Source organism: Delphinus delphis, chromosome 4, assembly GCF_949987515.2.
Source record: "Delphinus delphis chromosome 4, mDelDel1.2, whole genome shotgun sequence".
Classification (NCBI taxonomy): Eukaryota; Metazoa; Chordata; class Mammalia; order Artiodactyla; family Delphinidae; genus Delphinus; species Delphinus delphis.
The window spans coordinates 11,464,866-11,480,626 of NC_082686.1; the positions used below are offsets into that span (position 1 = coordinate 11,464,866).

The 15,761-nt window shown below is 40.6% G+C and overlaps 1 protein-coding gene across 1 annotated transcript in view; it reads right to left on the reverse strand.

The window, feature by feature from the left end:
- Positions 1-15,761, reverse strand: part of SON (SON DNA and RNA binding protein) — a 31,173-nt gene that overhangs the window by 14,656 nt on the left and 756 nt on the right. The window contains 5 exon segments of the mRNA XM_060010353.1: positions 1,533-1,721; positions 1,902-2,048; positions 3,958-4,118; positions 5,457-11,399; positions 13,148-13,314. Coding sequence (XP_059866336.1) covers positions 1,533-1,721; positions 1,902-2,048; positions 3,958-4,118; positions 5,457-11,399; positions 13,148-13,314 — 6,607 coding nt within the window.

The window sequence follows — 15,761 nt, forward strand, 5'->3', positions numbered from 1 at the left end:
AATTAGCAACTGAGCTACTCAACTGGCTTCTCTAAAAACTGTCCCAACAAGCTATCTATCCTCTCCCTCACTGGTGATGGTATAACTTGCTTCATTTGTTGACCCCCATGTAAATATAGATCATCAACAGTGACTGTAAGTTGCACTGGCTAGTTATGTCCAGCTTCATTGTATATAACTTGCTCTCTTTTCAAATGCCACAGGTAAAAAGAAAACCACAGTGAAAATGTCACCTGTGAATAGCCCAGGGGAAAAAAAATACTATCAAAGTTTCTGATTTGGGTTCTGTTCACTTTTAACTTTACAAACAGAATTCGTTTATTTGTATTATCAGAGGTGTTTATTGGACGACGATGATATGGCCAATAAAGTGAACCTGTATGTGAAGAGTACAGGTCTCTCTGACCCACATATCCCAGAACTGCAAGGAAAGGAGCTGGGGAAGAATTCCTACATTGTAAGGGCATCAGATATCTAATCCAGTCCTTGGACAAATGTCTGGGCTTTGGAAACGAAGGGCAAGAGGTGATGACTAGTCTATGGTATCATTTAAAACTCCCACCCCCCTAGTAAGTCTCCACCCTCCCAGATCCCCCAAGCGTGATTTTGCACAACAAGTTAAATAAAAGTAAACTGTTTATTAAAAGATACAGCAAAGGTACAGATACAGAGATACATACAAAGATACAGATATATATATATATATATATATTTACATATATATACAGTCTTGCTGTTTTCATGTGCACTATATTTAGCAGCACATTATTTAATCAGGCGGCATTTTAATGGGGCTGTTTTGACACTTGGCATTATTACCGCGTCATTTTGACAAGATACAACTATAGCCTCCTGGAAATTTCAAGGTGTGAATTCCACTTCTCCAACTTTTAATAGTAGCAAAAAGGGGAAGGAGAAGGGAAATGGAGTACCAAGGCTGAACATTAGGTTAAACACAAGAATCCAAAGGGCCAAGGTAGCATAGGGAAGGGAAAATAATTAAAATTAAAGGCTATCTGACAAACAACCCAGAGAAATAGAAACCATTATTTAAGGGCAATGGGCTATGTATCCAAGATGCTCACATCAGCCTACAACGCCTTTTCCAATCCAGTTCTTGTGTTGAACCTGAGGATCTGCCTCTCTCTGCTCAATCCCTCCACCCAATAAATTTGCTACCACCAAAATCTAGAGCTATAGAGCCTTGAAGCAAAACGGGAAGCTAAATAGTTGTACCTTGGGCTACCTTCCCACAAGTGCAAGGAGGGCCCAATGTTGGGTAGGGATGTGATAACACTGTTCTCTGCAATTCGATGCTTTTCACTTTGTGGCTTGGTTCCACAAAGTGAATTGCATCGAGTTACTGTCAAATGAGAAGCTGCGGGTTGTTTCATCTGTCGTCTAACCCGGCCCTGCCGTTTAACCCGGCCCTAAGAAGAGTGAAACAGAATCCAAATCAGATATAAAATAACAATAAAATGCAGATTCAGGTATATAAAAGGAAAAAAATACATAATATTCCTTTTACTTACCTCAGAGGGCAAACTGCTGCTGAAAACATTATCATCATCTTTGTTTTCTTCACCATTTTTCTCTACAGGAACCCATTCTCCATAAACACTATCTGCTTCTTTTTTCCGATGTTGAGATCCAGATGACACAGGGAATTCTTTTGTTAATGTTACCTGGCTTTTTGGTGGAGTTGGCTTTGCTGCAGCAATCTAAAAAATAATGTTTTGCTTAATTAAAACTCAATAGATGTTCAACATAATCTGAAAATGACTTTGTTCATTATTTCACACAGTATTTAACCTAAATTAAAAACTAAATTCCATTTGAATTTTACTTAAACAGTTCTACAAGTTGTGCTGTTTCACTAGTCTAGAAACACGAATACTCACATTCAGATTGAAAAAAATGGGTTTGGGTTCACTGAGTTTAAAAGGATGATGATAAAAAGGAGGTTCTTCTTCCTCTTCATCCGAAACATGAGGTTTATTCACTATTACATCATCATCTTCTTTACTCTGTGCAATCTGTTTGCATTTCTTAAAAAAAGTAAAAACAAACAAAAGATAAACCTTACACTTTATGCAGAGTAACATGTAATTTCTTAAAAGAATCAAAACCACATAATATCAATTTTCAAAGGTAAAACAAGATTAATGATAGGTTACAGATATGTAACTTAGCTTACTGGTTACTATTTAAACACACTCTAGCTGGTCAGTCAGTTAACAACATTTATTGAGCACCTACTATGTGCAGAGCACTGTACTGGGCACTGTCCAGGGAATACAAAAAAAATAAAGTAAAAGACATGGTCCCTGCTCTCAAGGAGCTTACAATCTAGTTCAATAGACGGAATACATACACATGAGATAATTGAGGAACGCTTTTACAGAGCAACACAATTAACAAGTGCAAACTGATATAATACAAACTGAGTACATAAGTGCTCAAAGAACAAAAGCTTAAGAGAACAGAATCAGGCAGAATCTGATAATCAAGGAATATTCCTCGCAGAGTTCTAAGCCAGATTTTCATAGTTACGAACAAGGATTAGCAAGGAAAGGAAAAGAAAGTCACCCTAGTCAGGTAGTGGTAAAGAGGTGAGAAAAAACTTATTAGAAGGGACAGAGGGCTGAAGATGAGGCTAAAATATATAGGGAAACACTAGGTGTTCACAAGGTTTTGGATAAGGAGCTTGGATTTGATAAGCAAGCAACAGAAGCCTTCACTAGGTCCTTAAACTTAAAAAAAAAATTGTAATAAATCTAAGTAAGGAAACAGATTAAGAAACTATATGATCCCCAAATGTATGGCTAAATAAAATCTCAAACACTTGCAACTGGGTTAGATGATAGCATGTCTTTCCATAAATGTTTTGTAGGTTGAGTCTCTAAAGGAACAGAACTCAAGAATGGAATATAAGGCATGATGGGGAGGGTGCAATTGATGAGGTCTGACACATAAAGTAAAGTCAATTCCGCCTTGAGAAGCAAAGGAACTGACTCCATTACCTGGCTTTATAAAAAGGTCAGAGTAAATTTGGGTGGACATGTCTCTATACTAGCAGTAGAATCTGTCATATCCCTTATCAATTGAAAATACTTTAATAGGATAAAAAGCTCATATAGCCAAAAACACAGAATATACCAAGCTTGTAACCAAGGGGAACAGAATATATTGACAGTGGCAGGCTGGCATAAGGCTAGCCAATAACAAGTTTCAATATCTGAAACAATGTGGTATTTCTGGATCCTAGCAGCAATATTTCAGCGTCCTCCAAAAAAAAAATTTTTTAATAAAATAAAGCCAAAAGACAAAAAAAAAAAGCCTCAATTTAAAAGATCAAATTCTTAAAAACAAAAATAAGTGTGTTTAAAATATATATGTTACTGCCAAAACCCGAACCGCAGGAAGAACTGATAATGGCCGGCCATTATCACCAATGGCTGGTACCAAACAGCCAAAACCCGAAATGTTGATGCGAAAGAAGTTCCTTTCAGGCAATGGCCAGCTAGTCTCATTAATTTCCAAGCTCCGGTGGCAAAAGATCATTTCTGAAGATTGTCTGTGTCTTTGCGTATATGCAGTACACTCGTGGCGATCAGTGAACACGTCGTGAATGGAAACGAAACTGTAGGCGAGCTTCTGCGTGTTGCTCACTCAACACCTCCTCCATTCAAACGAACCGTCCCACTCCTCAGTCAGTTTGGCTTCTAAAACTGGAAAGCAAAAGTAATGGGAAGTAACTTTTAGCTAGCGGAGCTTAGCCATCCCGGATAATGGCCTGCTAAATAGAGCTTCTGCCGCTGCCACGTCTGTATTTCGGGTTTTGGCCACTCGGTGCCAGCCATTATCAGTTCAGCCCACAATTCGGGTTTTGGCACGCTCCAGAGTCAACATCACTGGAATAATCCATTTAAGAATGACAAATTCTGTCTAGCTTACCTCAGTTAGTTCTTCTATAGTAGCTCCTCCTGATTTTTTAGCAACTTTCTCTTCTATTGAAGGTGGAGGTGCAGGCTTTAGGTTTGGCGGTAAAGGAACACCAGCCTTAGCACACATGGCAGCTGCATTAGCTTTGGCTATTTCAAGTAACTGAGCCTTATCTGCAAGAGGAATATATAAGAAGCAGTTTTCCTAAAAGGCTGTACATTTTGTATTATCTAATGTTTCATATGCTAACAAAATTAAAGGCATCAATCTTCTGCCCTAACTTACAGCTGTGATGAAATCACTCTTTGGCTCAAAGTTTTAAAACAAATGCCCCATATTTAAAAAAGAATTAAGTCCACATTTAGCTTACCATTCAAACACTATACAAAATAGCTAGACTACACAACTATAATGATCACTCAGCCACACACATTAAGACACACACCTGCCCAAACCTACTTTATTTTCCACAACTATCACGCCCCTTAAATTACTTTCCTTCTAATCTCGGACAACATTTTAAAGCACTCTTTGAGCCCAAGTTCAAAACTGCCACCTCTTCCAAGTAACAAGTCTTAAGTCAGAATTTAACATTCCTCTCCACCGTGCTCCCAAAGTACCTAATCTATACCAGTAATTACAGCAATCATCACATTCTACGCTTTTTGGTAGTTTTACTATTTGGTAAAAGAGACATATATGCATTTTATCTGTGTCTCTTGTACTAACTTGTAATCACTCCAGAAATTATATACTGTTTTTTGCTTTGAATAAAAAAAGAACTCAGAAACATTTGTTGAACTGAATGCATTCTCCCTTGCGGTTCTGTTAAGATCTTTTTCTTTAGACAACTCTGACCTGGAAATGTCCAATCCACTGGGATAATGATAAATTATCCATTATTATTACAGGTAGTCACGCATGATCCATCAAGTTTTAATCACCTCTGCACACTTTTTAAAATTAGGAGAAATTAGAACACTTCATCTTTTAAAAGGCAGACTGAAATCACTTTAACTCCCCATATGCAAAATTCCCTACTCACTTCCATCACCCATTATACCAATCAGAATTATTTTCACAAACATTTAACAGTACTGTATTGCCAGTTTAAGACATGTAACTTATTAAAAAAGAAACATTTGATTTTAGGCTTATCTGCAAGAATTTATGTTGGAATACATACAATAACAACCTGAGCAGATACTAGCCTTGTCTTTAACTGGACTTCTACCTGCCATTTTTAGTTATGGAATATGGTTAAAGCAAAAAGAAAGCATTCAAGCATGGAAATACCTTGGTTCTAATTTACTCCAAAGCAGGTCTTTTAAACGCTAATTACAAATGTACTTATTCCTACATTTTCTAAACAGAAACTAAACCTAACTACAAAAATTTAAAGATAGAAATATTTATCCTAAACCAATAACCCCAAATATTCCATTTGACTCACAGAAAAAAACTCAGCTTTAAATCATTCTCTAATACCATTAAATTTTTAAATGACTCACTCAGATCCGTCAGACGTTTAGGTGATCTGCCTCTTTCAGAAGACCTGGATCGTTTACGGCGGATGGGAGACCTGCTAAACCTTCTTCTCAAGGGTGTTCGTGATCGCCTTAATCTGACTGGTGATATACTGAAGCTTCGTCTTCTTACCACAGATCTTGATCTTCTCCGACGGCTCGGGGTGCGGCTCCGTCGGCTCGGGGTGCGGCTCCGTCGGCTCGGGGTGCGGCTCCGTCGGCTCGGGGTGCGGCTCCTTCGGCTCGGGGTGCGACTCCTTCGGCTGGGGGTGCGGCTCCGTCGGCTCGGGGAGATGCTGAAGCTCCTTCTTCCCCCAGATCTAGATCTTCTTCGACGACTCGGAGTGTGACTCCGGCTCCGACGGCTTGGGGTGCGACTCCGAGCTCTACCTGTTTTCCGGTTATCCCTGGAGCTTGATCTTTTTCTTTTTCTTTCCCTGGACTTGGATCTGTGCTTTGGCGATCTTTTGCGCTTCTCTTTTGATACAGATCGCCTTCCTCTAGACTTTGATCTTGACCTGCTGCTCCTCCTTCTGCGTCTTGATCGTGACCGTGAACGTGTTTGAGAGCGATGAGACTTGGACTTCGATGATCTCTTCCTTGCCCTAGAACGAGATTCACTGGTGCGCTTTCGCGATTTGTGTTCAGAAGACTTGGAACGCTTACTTCGAGATCTTAACGAAGAGTCCCTTTTCTTCTCTTTCTCACCTTTGTCACGGTTCTTATTTTTCTTGCTTTTTTCATGTGTGTCCTTAACTTTTACAAAAATTTCATAATCATCTTTTTCCTCTGAAGACGACTCTGAAGCTCTTTCTGGTATACTAATTACAACTGGACTGGCAGCAGATTTATCCCGTTCAACTTCACTTGCAAGTAAAGGTCCTTCAATACCAGCTCTAAGGCTTGTAAGACGTTCCATGTCCTTAGGAAGTAATGGTCTCACTAAATCAGCTTCATTAATATCATCAATGTTGGCAGAAAATCCTGAATCAGACAGTATCTCTTTAGTAGGGAGAGGTACTTCTTTATCTTCTCCACTACTTTCTTTAGGACTGAGAGCCACTGCTAATGTCTGGTCACTCTCCTGTATAGGTAATGATCCTTCTGCATCCTTACTGACAAAGTTATTATTAGCTGGTATATCAGGATGAATGTCTTTAGCAGGTAAAGGTCCCTCTATGTCAGCTTCACTACCACCACTGGGGCTGGTGGAAATTACCATGTCATGTTCAGTATCTTGAGTAGTTAACGATACTTCAACATCATATTTACTAATTGAACTGAAAGCAGATGCTGTGGCAAATTCAAGACCCTTACCAGTTCCCAGTGCATCAGGTTCAAGAGCAAGGGAACCAGTAGAAGACAGAGTCCCTCCTACATCAGTTTCACTAACAGTAGGACAGGTATCCAATACTGTGCATTGTTTAGTCTCATTGGTGGGCAAAATCTTCTCTTCACCAGTTTCACCAACAGCACCAGTGCTGGCAGCAGACACTGTGTTATGTTCCATCTCTTTAGCAATTAAGTGATTATTTATATTAAGGTCTATATTCATACCACTTTCAGTTTCATAAGAATCATTCTTCAGGTGTCCTTCAGCATGTGGCTCTTCGTCTGAATGCATGGGAATCTCCTGCATGCTAATCTCTGGAGCAAGATTTTGATCGCCAGACAGTAAATTCATTCCTTTTATAACGTTAGACTCCAGTATCATTGGTGTAGACTCTAAAACCATCTCAGTGGGTATTACTTGAGTCTGCTCTGAGAGAGTGACAGGAGGCTCTGAAATTGTCACAGTAGATTCTTGGACACAAATAGATGGTTCTGAAACAATCACGTTAGGTTGAAAGACTGACACCGCTGGTTCCAGGACAGGCACAGTAGGCTCCAGGGCAGAAACAACTGGCACAGGAACGGTAACATGCTCTGGCTCAGACAAGGCCAGGGGCTCTGGGACAGCCTCAGCCGGTGGGTCCTGGACAGCCACAGCCGCTGGGTCTGGCACAGCCTCAGCCTGTGGCTCTGGAACAGCCATGGCTGGTGGCTCTGAGACAGTTCCAGCTGGTTGCTCTGGGACAGCCACAGCTGGTTGCTCTGGGACAGCCACAGCTGGTAGCTCTGAGACAGCCATGGCTGGCAGATCTACAGTGCTCTGGGATGGCTCTGGAATAGGTACTGCTGCCTCCAGCAGGGACATAGATACCTCTGAGGCAACATGTCCTGAAGCCCTCATGGAATCAAAAGTTTCTGCTGCCTCTGACATAACAGAAGGCTCTGATGTTAACACAGTCGGTTCACCTGATGTTGTGGGAGTTTCCGACACCATATAAGTCACTGGTCTTTCTGGAATAATTTCATGCTCTTCTGCTACAGCAGCAGACTCTACAGGTGTTGATGTGACCAAAGACTCTGGCTCCAGTGGTGGTTCTGGAACAGTCATGGAAGCCTCTGATGCTAACATTGAAGGCTCTGATGCTGACACTGAATAATTAGCAAGCACTGCTGAAGGCTCTGAAATCTCACTTTGACTCACAGGAGGTTCAGGCAGCGACACAGACTCTTCAGGAGGTAATGCTGGCACCTCAGTAGGCCAAGTATTTTCAGCTGTTAATGCTGACTGCTCAGTGGGTAATGCTGGACCCTCTGGTGGTTCCTCAGGAGGCAATGGCGGTGTCATTGGTGGCTCTTCAGGTGGCAATGGTGGCATTGTTGGAGGCTCTTCAGGAGGCAAAGGTGGCACCATATATGCCTCCGTATATGTATCAGTGTAAGAATCGGTGTAAGAATCAGCTGCCATAGACATCATTGAACGATCAGCAGTATAAGATGACATCATAGATCGATCAGCTGCAGAGTACGATGACATCATAGACCGGTCAGCAGCAGAGTATGAAGACATCATAGACCGGTCAGCACCCATGGACATCATAGATCGGTCAGCCATCGGGGACATCATGGAGCGCTCATAAGCTGACATCATAGAGCGTTCATAAGCTGACATCATAGAGCGCTCAGCCATAGGGGACATCATAGAGCGTTCATAAGCTGACATCATAGAGCGCTCATAGGCTGACATCATAGAGCGTTCAGCCATAGGGGACATCATAGACCGCTCATAAGACATCATAGAGCGTTCGTAAGATGACATCATGGAACGTTCTGCAGCATAGGACATCATCATAGAACGTCTAGATGCTAACATCAGGGGTCTAGGTGCTAACCTATATGGCCTGGGAGCTATTCTATAGGACCTGGGTGCTATCCTATAGGGTCTAGGTGACATCCTATAGGGATCAGGAGTTAGTCTGTAGGGATCATGGCCTAATCTATAGGGGTCTTGCCCTAACCTGTAAGCATCATGACCTAGCCTATAAGGGTCATGACCTAACCTATAGGGATCTTGAGCTAACCTGTAAGGATCCTGAGCTAACCTGTAGGGATCAGGAGATTTTGAACCCAACATAGCAGAATCTTGGGTACTAGATGCTAACATCTGAGCATCCATGGTACCAGACGCTAACATCTGAGCATCCATGGTGCCGGAAGCTAACATCTGAGAGTCCATAGTACCAGATGCTAACATCTGGGAATCCATAGAGCTAGTGGCTAACATCTGGGAGTCCATGGAGCTGGTTGCTAACATCTGGGAGTCCATGGTGCTGGTTGCTAACATCTGGGAGTCCATGGAGCTGGTTGCTAACATCTGGGAGTCCATGGAGCTGGTTGCTAACATCTGGGAGTCCATGGAGCTGGTTGCTAACATCTGGGAGTCCATGGAGCTGGTTGCTAACATCTGGGAGTCCATGGAGCTGGTTGCTAACATCTGGGAGTCCATGGAGCTGGTTGCTAACATCTGGGAGTCCATGGAGCTAGTTGCTAACATCTGGGAGTCCATGGTGCTAGAGGCTAACATCTGGGAGTCCATGGTGTTGGACGCTAGCATCTGGGAGTCCATGGTGTTGGACGCTAGCATTTGGGAGTCCATGGTGTTGGATGCTAACATATGGGTCTCCATGGTGTTAGAAGCTAACATATGGGATTCTTGGGCCATCAAGGGATCCACTCCTACTGTTACAGAAGTCTCCCCCACTAATGTAGTAGGCAGCTCCTGTGCTACCGTATTATACGACTCCAGCGCTGTCGTCGAGGGCACCTCCAGGGACTGCGACACGGTCATCGTTGACAGCTCCGTTGTTGTCACCACAGACTGAACAGAGATCTCCAGCGCCACAGTTGCCACAGGCTGCCCAGGCAACTCTGGCGCCCCAGGCTGCCCTGGCAACTCCAGCACCCCTGTTGCCAAAGGCTGCCCCAAAAGCTCCAGTGCTCCAGCTGCCCCAGACTGCCCCGAGAACTCCAGTGCCCCAGCTGCCATGAGCTGCCCAGGCAACTCCAGTGCCCCAGTTGCCACAGGCTGCCCCGACAACTCCAGTGCCCTAGTTGCCGAAGGCAGCCCTGGCAACTCTGGCACCCCAGTCACCGAAGACTGCCCTGGCAACTCCAGCGCTGTCGTTGCCACTGGCTGTCCTGGCAACTCCAGCACCATTGCTGCCTCAGACTGCCCCAGCAACCCTGTTGCCGTCGTCACCTCAGGCTGCCCAGGATGTTCCACCGTTGTCATCCCCACAGGCTGCTCCAACTCTGTCGTCGTCACAGGTTGTTCGGTCAACTCCATTGCTACTGTAACCACAGGCTGCCCTGGCAGCTCTACTGCTGCTGTCACCACAGGCAGCCCTGGCAACTCCTGTGCCATCACAGGTGGCTCTGGTACCTCCTGTGGTGGCTCCAACCCCATGGATGGTGCTGGAAGCCCTGGCAATTCCTGCGACAACTGTGGCACTGACGTCACAGAGGGCCCCGGCAACTCAGGCACTGCTGTCGCAGGGGGCCCTAGCAACTCAGGCACTGGGGTAGAAAGGGGCCCTGGCAACTCTGGCACCGGGGTAGCAGAGGGCCCAGGTAACTCCAGCACTGGAGTCACAGGGGGCCCCTGCAACTCCAGCATGGAGGTCGCAGGTGGCCCCGGCAACTCCATCGCTGAGGCCACCGACGACTCCTGCAGCTCCAACGCTGTGGTCTTGGGCAGCTCCAGCATCTCCTGCGGTCTTGTCATGGATGAATCTGCAATCTCCGATGGTACTTCTACAGGCTGCTCTGGCAATCTTAGCACTTCAGTTGCCGATGACTCTGGAAAATCCATTGTTGTTGATGTGCTTGGCTCAGGGTGCACCTGAGTAGGTGTCTCTGATGACACAAGGGTTTCTGATGGCTCTAGCACTTTTGCTACTGGAGGCTCTAACAACATGATCTTTGATGGCTCTGGAGGTGTGCTCTCCAAAGATTTCAGCCCAGGCTTCACCTGACACTCCACTGACATTGTCACAACCGGCTCAGATGACTTTAGCACTACTGTTGTAGTAGGCACTGGTGCTGTTGCAAAGGAATCCAGAATCTTTGTCGTGGATGGTTCCAGCATTACTGCTACAGACTGCTCTGACTGCACTGAAACTACTGATGTAGATGCAACTGACAGTTCTGCAGTTTTTGTAGCTGGCTTCAGAATTTCTAAGGTGTGTGGCTCTAATACCTCCATAGATACTACAGGAGGTTCTAGCACAAGTGCAGGAGACTCACTGGTGTCAGATAGGCCGAACGCTCTTACAGGATGCTCCAGTGCCATTTCTGAAGGTTCAGAATCAAACTTCAAAAAGGAATCTGATTCTAAATCTACATTCCCATCATGATGTGATTTCGGCTTTGATTCAGATTCTTCTGGCTGTCTTTTATACTTTTTTTCCTTTTCTTTCTTCTTTTTCTTCTTTTTATTTTTGTGCTTTTTATGTTTCTTCGACTTTTTGGTAGGTATTTCATCAGTAGGATCTGTTTGTACAGACACACATCTACTTTTTCTGGAAGCCTCCTTCAAGTCTGAAATTTAGGAAAATTAATTTTGTCAAATATCCCCCAAAATAGATTTAGGTAAGTCGTATAAACCAAAACTTACAATCCATGTTAAGATACCATAACACTTCTTGTTAAACAAAAGGTTACTAAATAAACTATTTTCCATAAACCAGTTATCTGAAGACTGACACTTTTCCAATACTTCTTTTACAACTGAAGCCTGGGTTAAAAATAATTTCTTAATTTATTACAAAAACTTTTAGAATTACATTAAGATGTGTTTTTACTAAGTTCATTTAAAACAATTACTTTCTCCAGCTCTTACTATACAGCAAATTACTTTTAAACTACAATTATGATGAATATCTTTCATATTATTAACTCTAAGAATTTCCACAAAAACACACGTTAAAAAACTTTTGTAACTATTTTATCACCCTTATTTATACAGAAAGCAACATGGCACTAGCTCTGGAACACACTGTCTGCTTTTGGATACTGAATCAATTCACCACTCACTAAATGAATAGACGTGGCCAAACCGCTGACACTCTGTCTTCCAGAGTTAGAGGACGAACTCAGTTAAAACATACAAAGTACACTGAATAATGCCTGGCACCAAGTAAGCCCTCAGCAAATGCTAGAGATTGCTTTTATAGTATAAGGTCTGAACAACAAATGTAAAATACGGAACCTGAATTTTCCCCCATGTTGCATTCTAATAAAAATAACACCTTCCCCCCAATACTCTTCTAAATTACTAAGAAGTAATTTCTTTTAATGTTTCTACTTTAAAAATGATAATAAAGTCATTTGGAGAAGAAAATTCGTACAGCCCTTAACATGTAACTTAAGAACATTTCAATCTGCATATCTAAAAGAAAAAGTGGTTTATAATCCACTTTGTAACCAGATGAGATTTACTCTAATGCCAATATCATATTAGATAAACCTTAGTGCTCTTAGGTGATCGGAAATCCAGGTCACCAAGATTATGGAAAAAGCAAATCAACACATGACAAGACCTCTTCCAAAGCAAAATTAATCATTTTCCACTAATTGTTTATTATGTACCAAACGTTAGCTACATTATACTTCAAGAAAAAGTTGCTAGAGCCATGAATCTAAGCAAGGCTACAGTCCATGCTATTTTTTTTTAACCACACTCTATACTAAAAATAAAAAAAAACAAAACCCATACCATGGCCCCCCATTTACAAAACTAAACAATATTGTTATTTTTGTGGCTGATCACAAATCCTTCATTTCTAAGCATCAATTATTTAATCAATTCCCCAAATGCTAAATATCCAGCAATGATTCCTCTCCATTCATTGCACCTTTAAGAGGAGTAGACACAAAAACAAGATCATCTCTAATCTTGAGCTTTAAAATAAAACCTTCCAGGGTTTTAGAATCATTACAGATATGGTCCGGACTCCTGTACCTTCCAAAACTGACATTTATACAACTGTTCAATGAAAACCTACATTCAAAATCCTGGCACTGAGGCACTGTAAGACTAAACCAAACAAAGATAGTTATATTCCACCAGCAAAGTAAACAAATGCATCGATGCTCATGGTTCCAGTACAATTGTATTTTCAAAAAAATACTTAAAATCTTCAGTAAATCAATTAAACTAAAAATTAAACTTATTGAAGTTTTAAATCTAATGAACATCTTAAATACTCTGCAATCAAGAAATACTACTGTCAACTATTAAAAAAAAATCTTCAAGTTTTCAAGACAACTGATTATCTCCAACTTACCTGGCTTATATCGTAGTTCCGTATCTAAGACCCCAGAAAGTACTTCCTCTATCTTCTGAACTATTTCTTCATTTGGTAGGCTCCTGGCAGAAGCAGCTGCATCACCTGCCTGGTTTCCTTCAATAGGTGTATTTGTTTCACCATTGAGCTGGCCTTCACTCCTTCCACTTCACAAGAAAAGTTACCAAAATTCATTAATATTTTTATCATGCCATATAATAAATTAATATTTGTAACTCAACTGATTAAAACAATCTTATTTGTACACTTCACCATTTTTTATTTATTTTGGATGCTATTCCCCATCAAAAGTGCTTCCTTAACACTATCTACTTACAGTTGGTACATTTTTATTTTCACACGATTAAAGTTTTCAGAACTGTGAAAGTTAAGAAAAAGTCTTTCAAACAGGTTTCTAAGCTCACCTTTTTTTTTTTTTTTTTTTAACAAAATACTCCCCAACCAGCATATTTCTCTCAGGGGAGGAAAATTATTATTAAGATCACAATCACAAAACCAAAGAAAAATACATGACCTAACATTATGGTAGAAGCTATAGCCACAGTAAAGCCACACTTGTGCAAGTATCACAATCACCATCAGCAGTATCAAGGAACACAACTTTAGCCACTCACACATTAAGTCAAAACGGTAACTTGTAGCACTGGATCAGGTTTAGACTGATCAGACTTGCTGAAATGCCATAATGTTGAAAAGGAAAAATACATTTATATAATTTTCACCCAGTTATCAAAAATCATGTAAAACAACTCATTTATAATAACAGTAAATGAATCACTTAACATATTTTCAATTCACGGGAACAGAAGAATCTTAACAGACATAAAAACATATCATTTACTTAGTCTTTTGTACTATTTTGTGTAAATTTACAAAATTGTTTTGAAAAATACTTTAAACAGCACGTTTGACTTAATGTAACTTAAATTTTAGGTAGCAAAATGGGTCGACAATTATGCTCCACTACCTGATAAAAGTCTGGTCAAAACCCAAAAAAATTCAGTAGTTAACCAAGTGTTATTAAAAAACATTTGGTTTTCTAATACAATTAGTCATACAATAGCAATATTTAACATTTATTAACTATTAATTAGGGTTGCACGGTTCTACATTTTTAAACTCATTTATCCTAACAAAACTCTAAGATCAGCACTATTTTTCTGATTATTTAAACGAGGAAAATGAGGCACAGAGAAGACAAAAAAACCTAGCTGTACATCATACATCTAATTAAGAGGTAAAGCTGGTATTCAAAACCAGAGCTCACACTCAACCATCTATATATAATAACTTAAACTGTCTAAAAGTCAGTCTCCTCACCCAAACCCATATTCATAAAAGTGAGAAAAAAAGGAACTATAGTTCACCGAAATGGCAAATAATCAAAAACTTCTTTTAATACTGACAATATATAGCATAGTATTTGAAAAGAAGCTAAATATTCCCTTAGTAATAAACTGCTTTATCTAATATTCTTTTTAAACTCTCTTCCTGGAGCTCTTTTACATTTTTCCTAAGCACTTTCACAGTGCGTACCTTACTAAAAAGGCCACGATTTAAAAATCAGAAAAGTAGGGCTAAAAAAAAAAACCTGTCAGTCTATAACAAAGTAATCATCTTAAAGCTGTGAGGATGCTTACTGAACTGCTGCAAAGGAGTGGAAATTTCAAAGCAACTAAATATCCATCAATACAATCCTACAACAGAATTCTATGGAGCCATGAAAAATGTTTCAAAGACTACCGAGACTGATAAAACACAAACGTGTTCACGATATATAGGTGAAAAAAACAACCAACACACAACAAGATGATCACACTTGACAAAATATATGCATCTGTATGCACAAGGAAAAAATGAAAGAACATGAAGATCAATAACCATGTGGTGTTTTAAAATTTTCTTTCCTCTTTTTTCCTAAACTTTCCACGACAATAACACTTCTAATACAAAAACTGAATTTTAAAAGGTATAGAAAAAAGACATTACAACCAGCAAACACAACTACTTAATATATGCAACTATAAAAAAGTTTTCAGGAAAATTATATTCCCTTAACTCAGGTCGTTTATCATCATCCTAAAAATAACCAGCATATAACAAAATTTTAAAAAGCAACTAAATCAATGAGAAGATCTATTTCCCAATGAAATAACAATATACCCTGGAAAAATATTACAGCAATACTGTATCACTGCCCCAGTAACCTTATGTTAATTTGAGCGCTCAGTTTACAAATGCGTTTTCGGCTGATTTTCAAATTCACGTTACGTGTGGTTCTTGCTCTCAACTTTTAAAATACAACCAGCAAATACATTTGAACTCGGAACAAATATTTACGTTATACAAAGCAAAAAGGCAATCACTGAGTAACAACATGACCCACGCGATTTTCGTTTCTGAGTAAGCAAGTATTTCTTTGAAAATCTCTTCCCATTCAAATTGTGGGGAAGCAAGGGTAAACCAATAGCAATGACAAAAGTAGCGTGTTGGTCAAATATGTCAATTGGGTCAGGGGCGGCAAAAATATTTAGAGCTACACATGAAGTCCACTTTCCGCTGACTAAATTAAAAAAATTACCACTAATGCAAA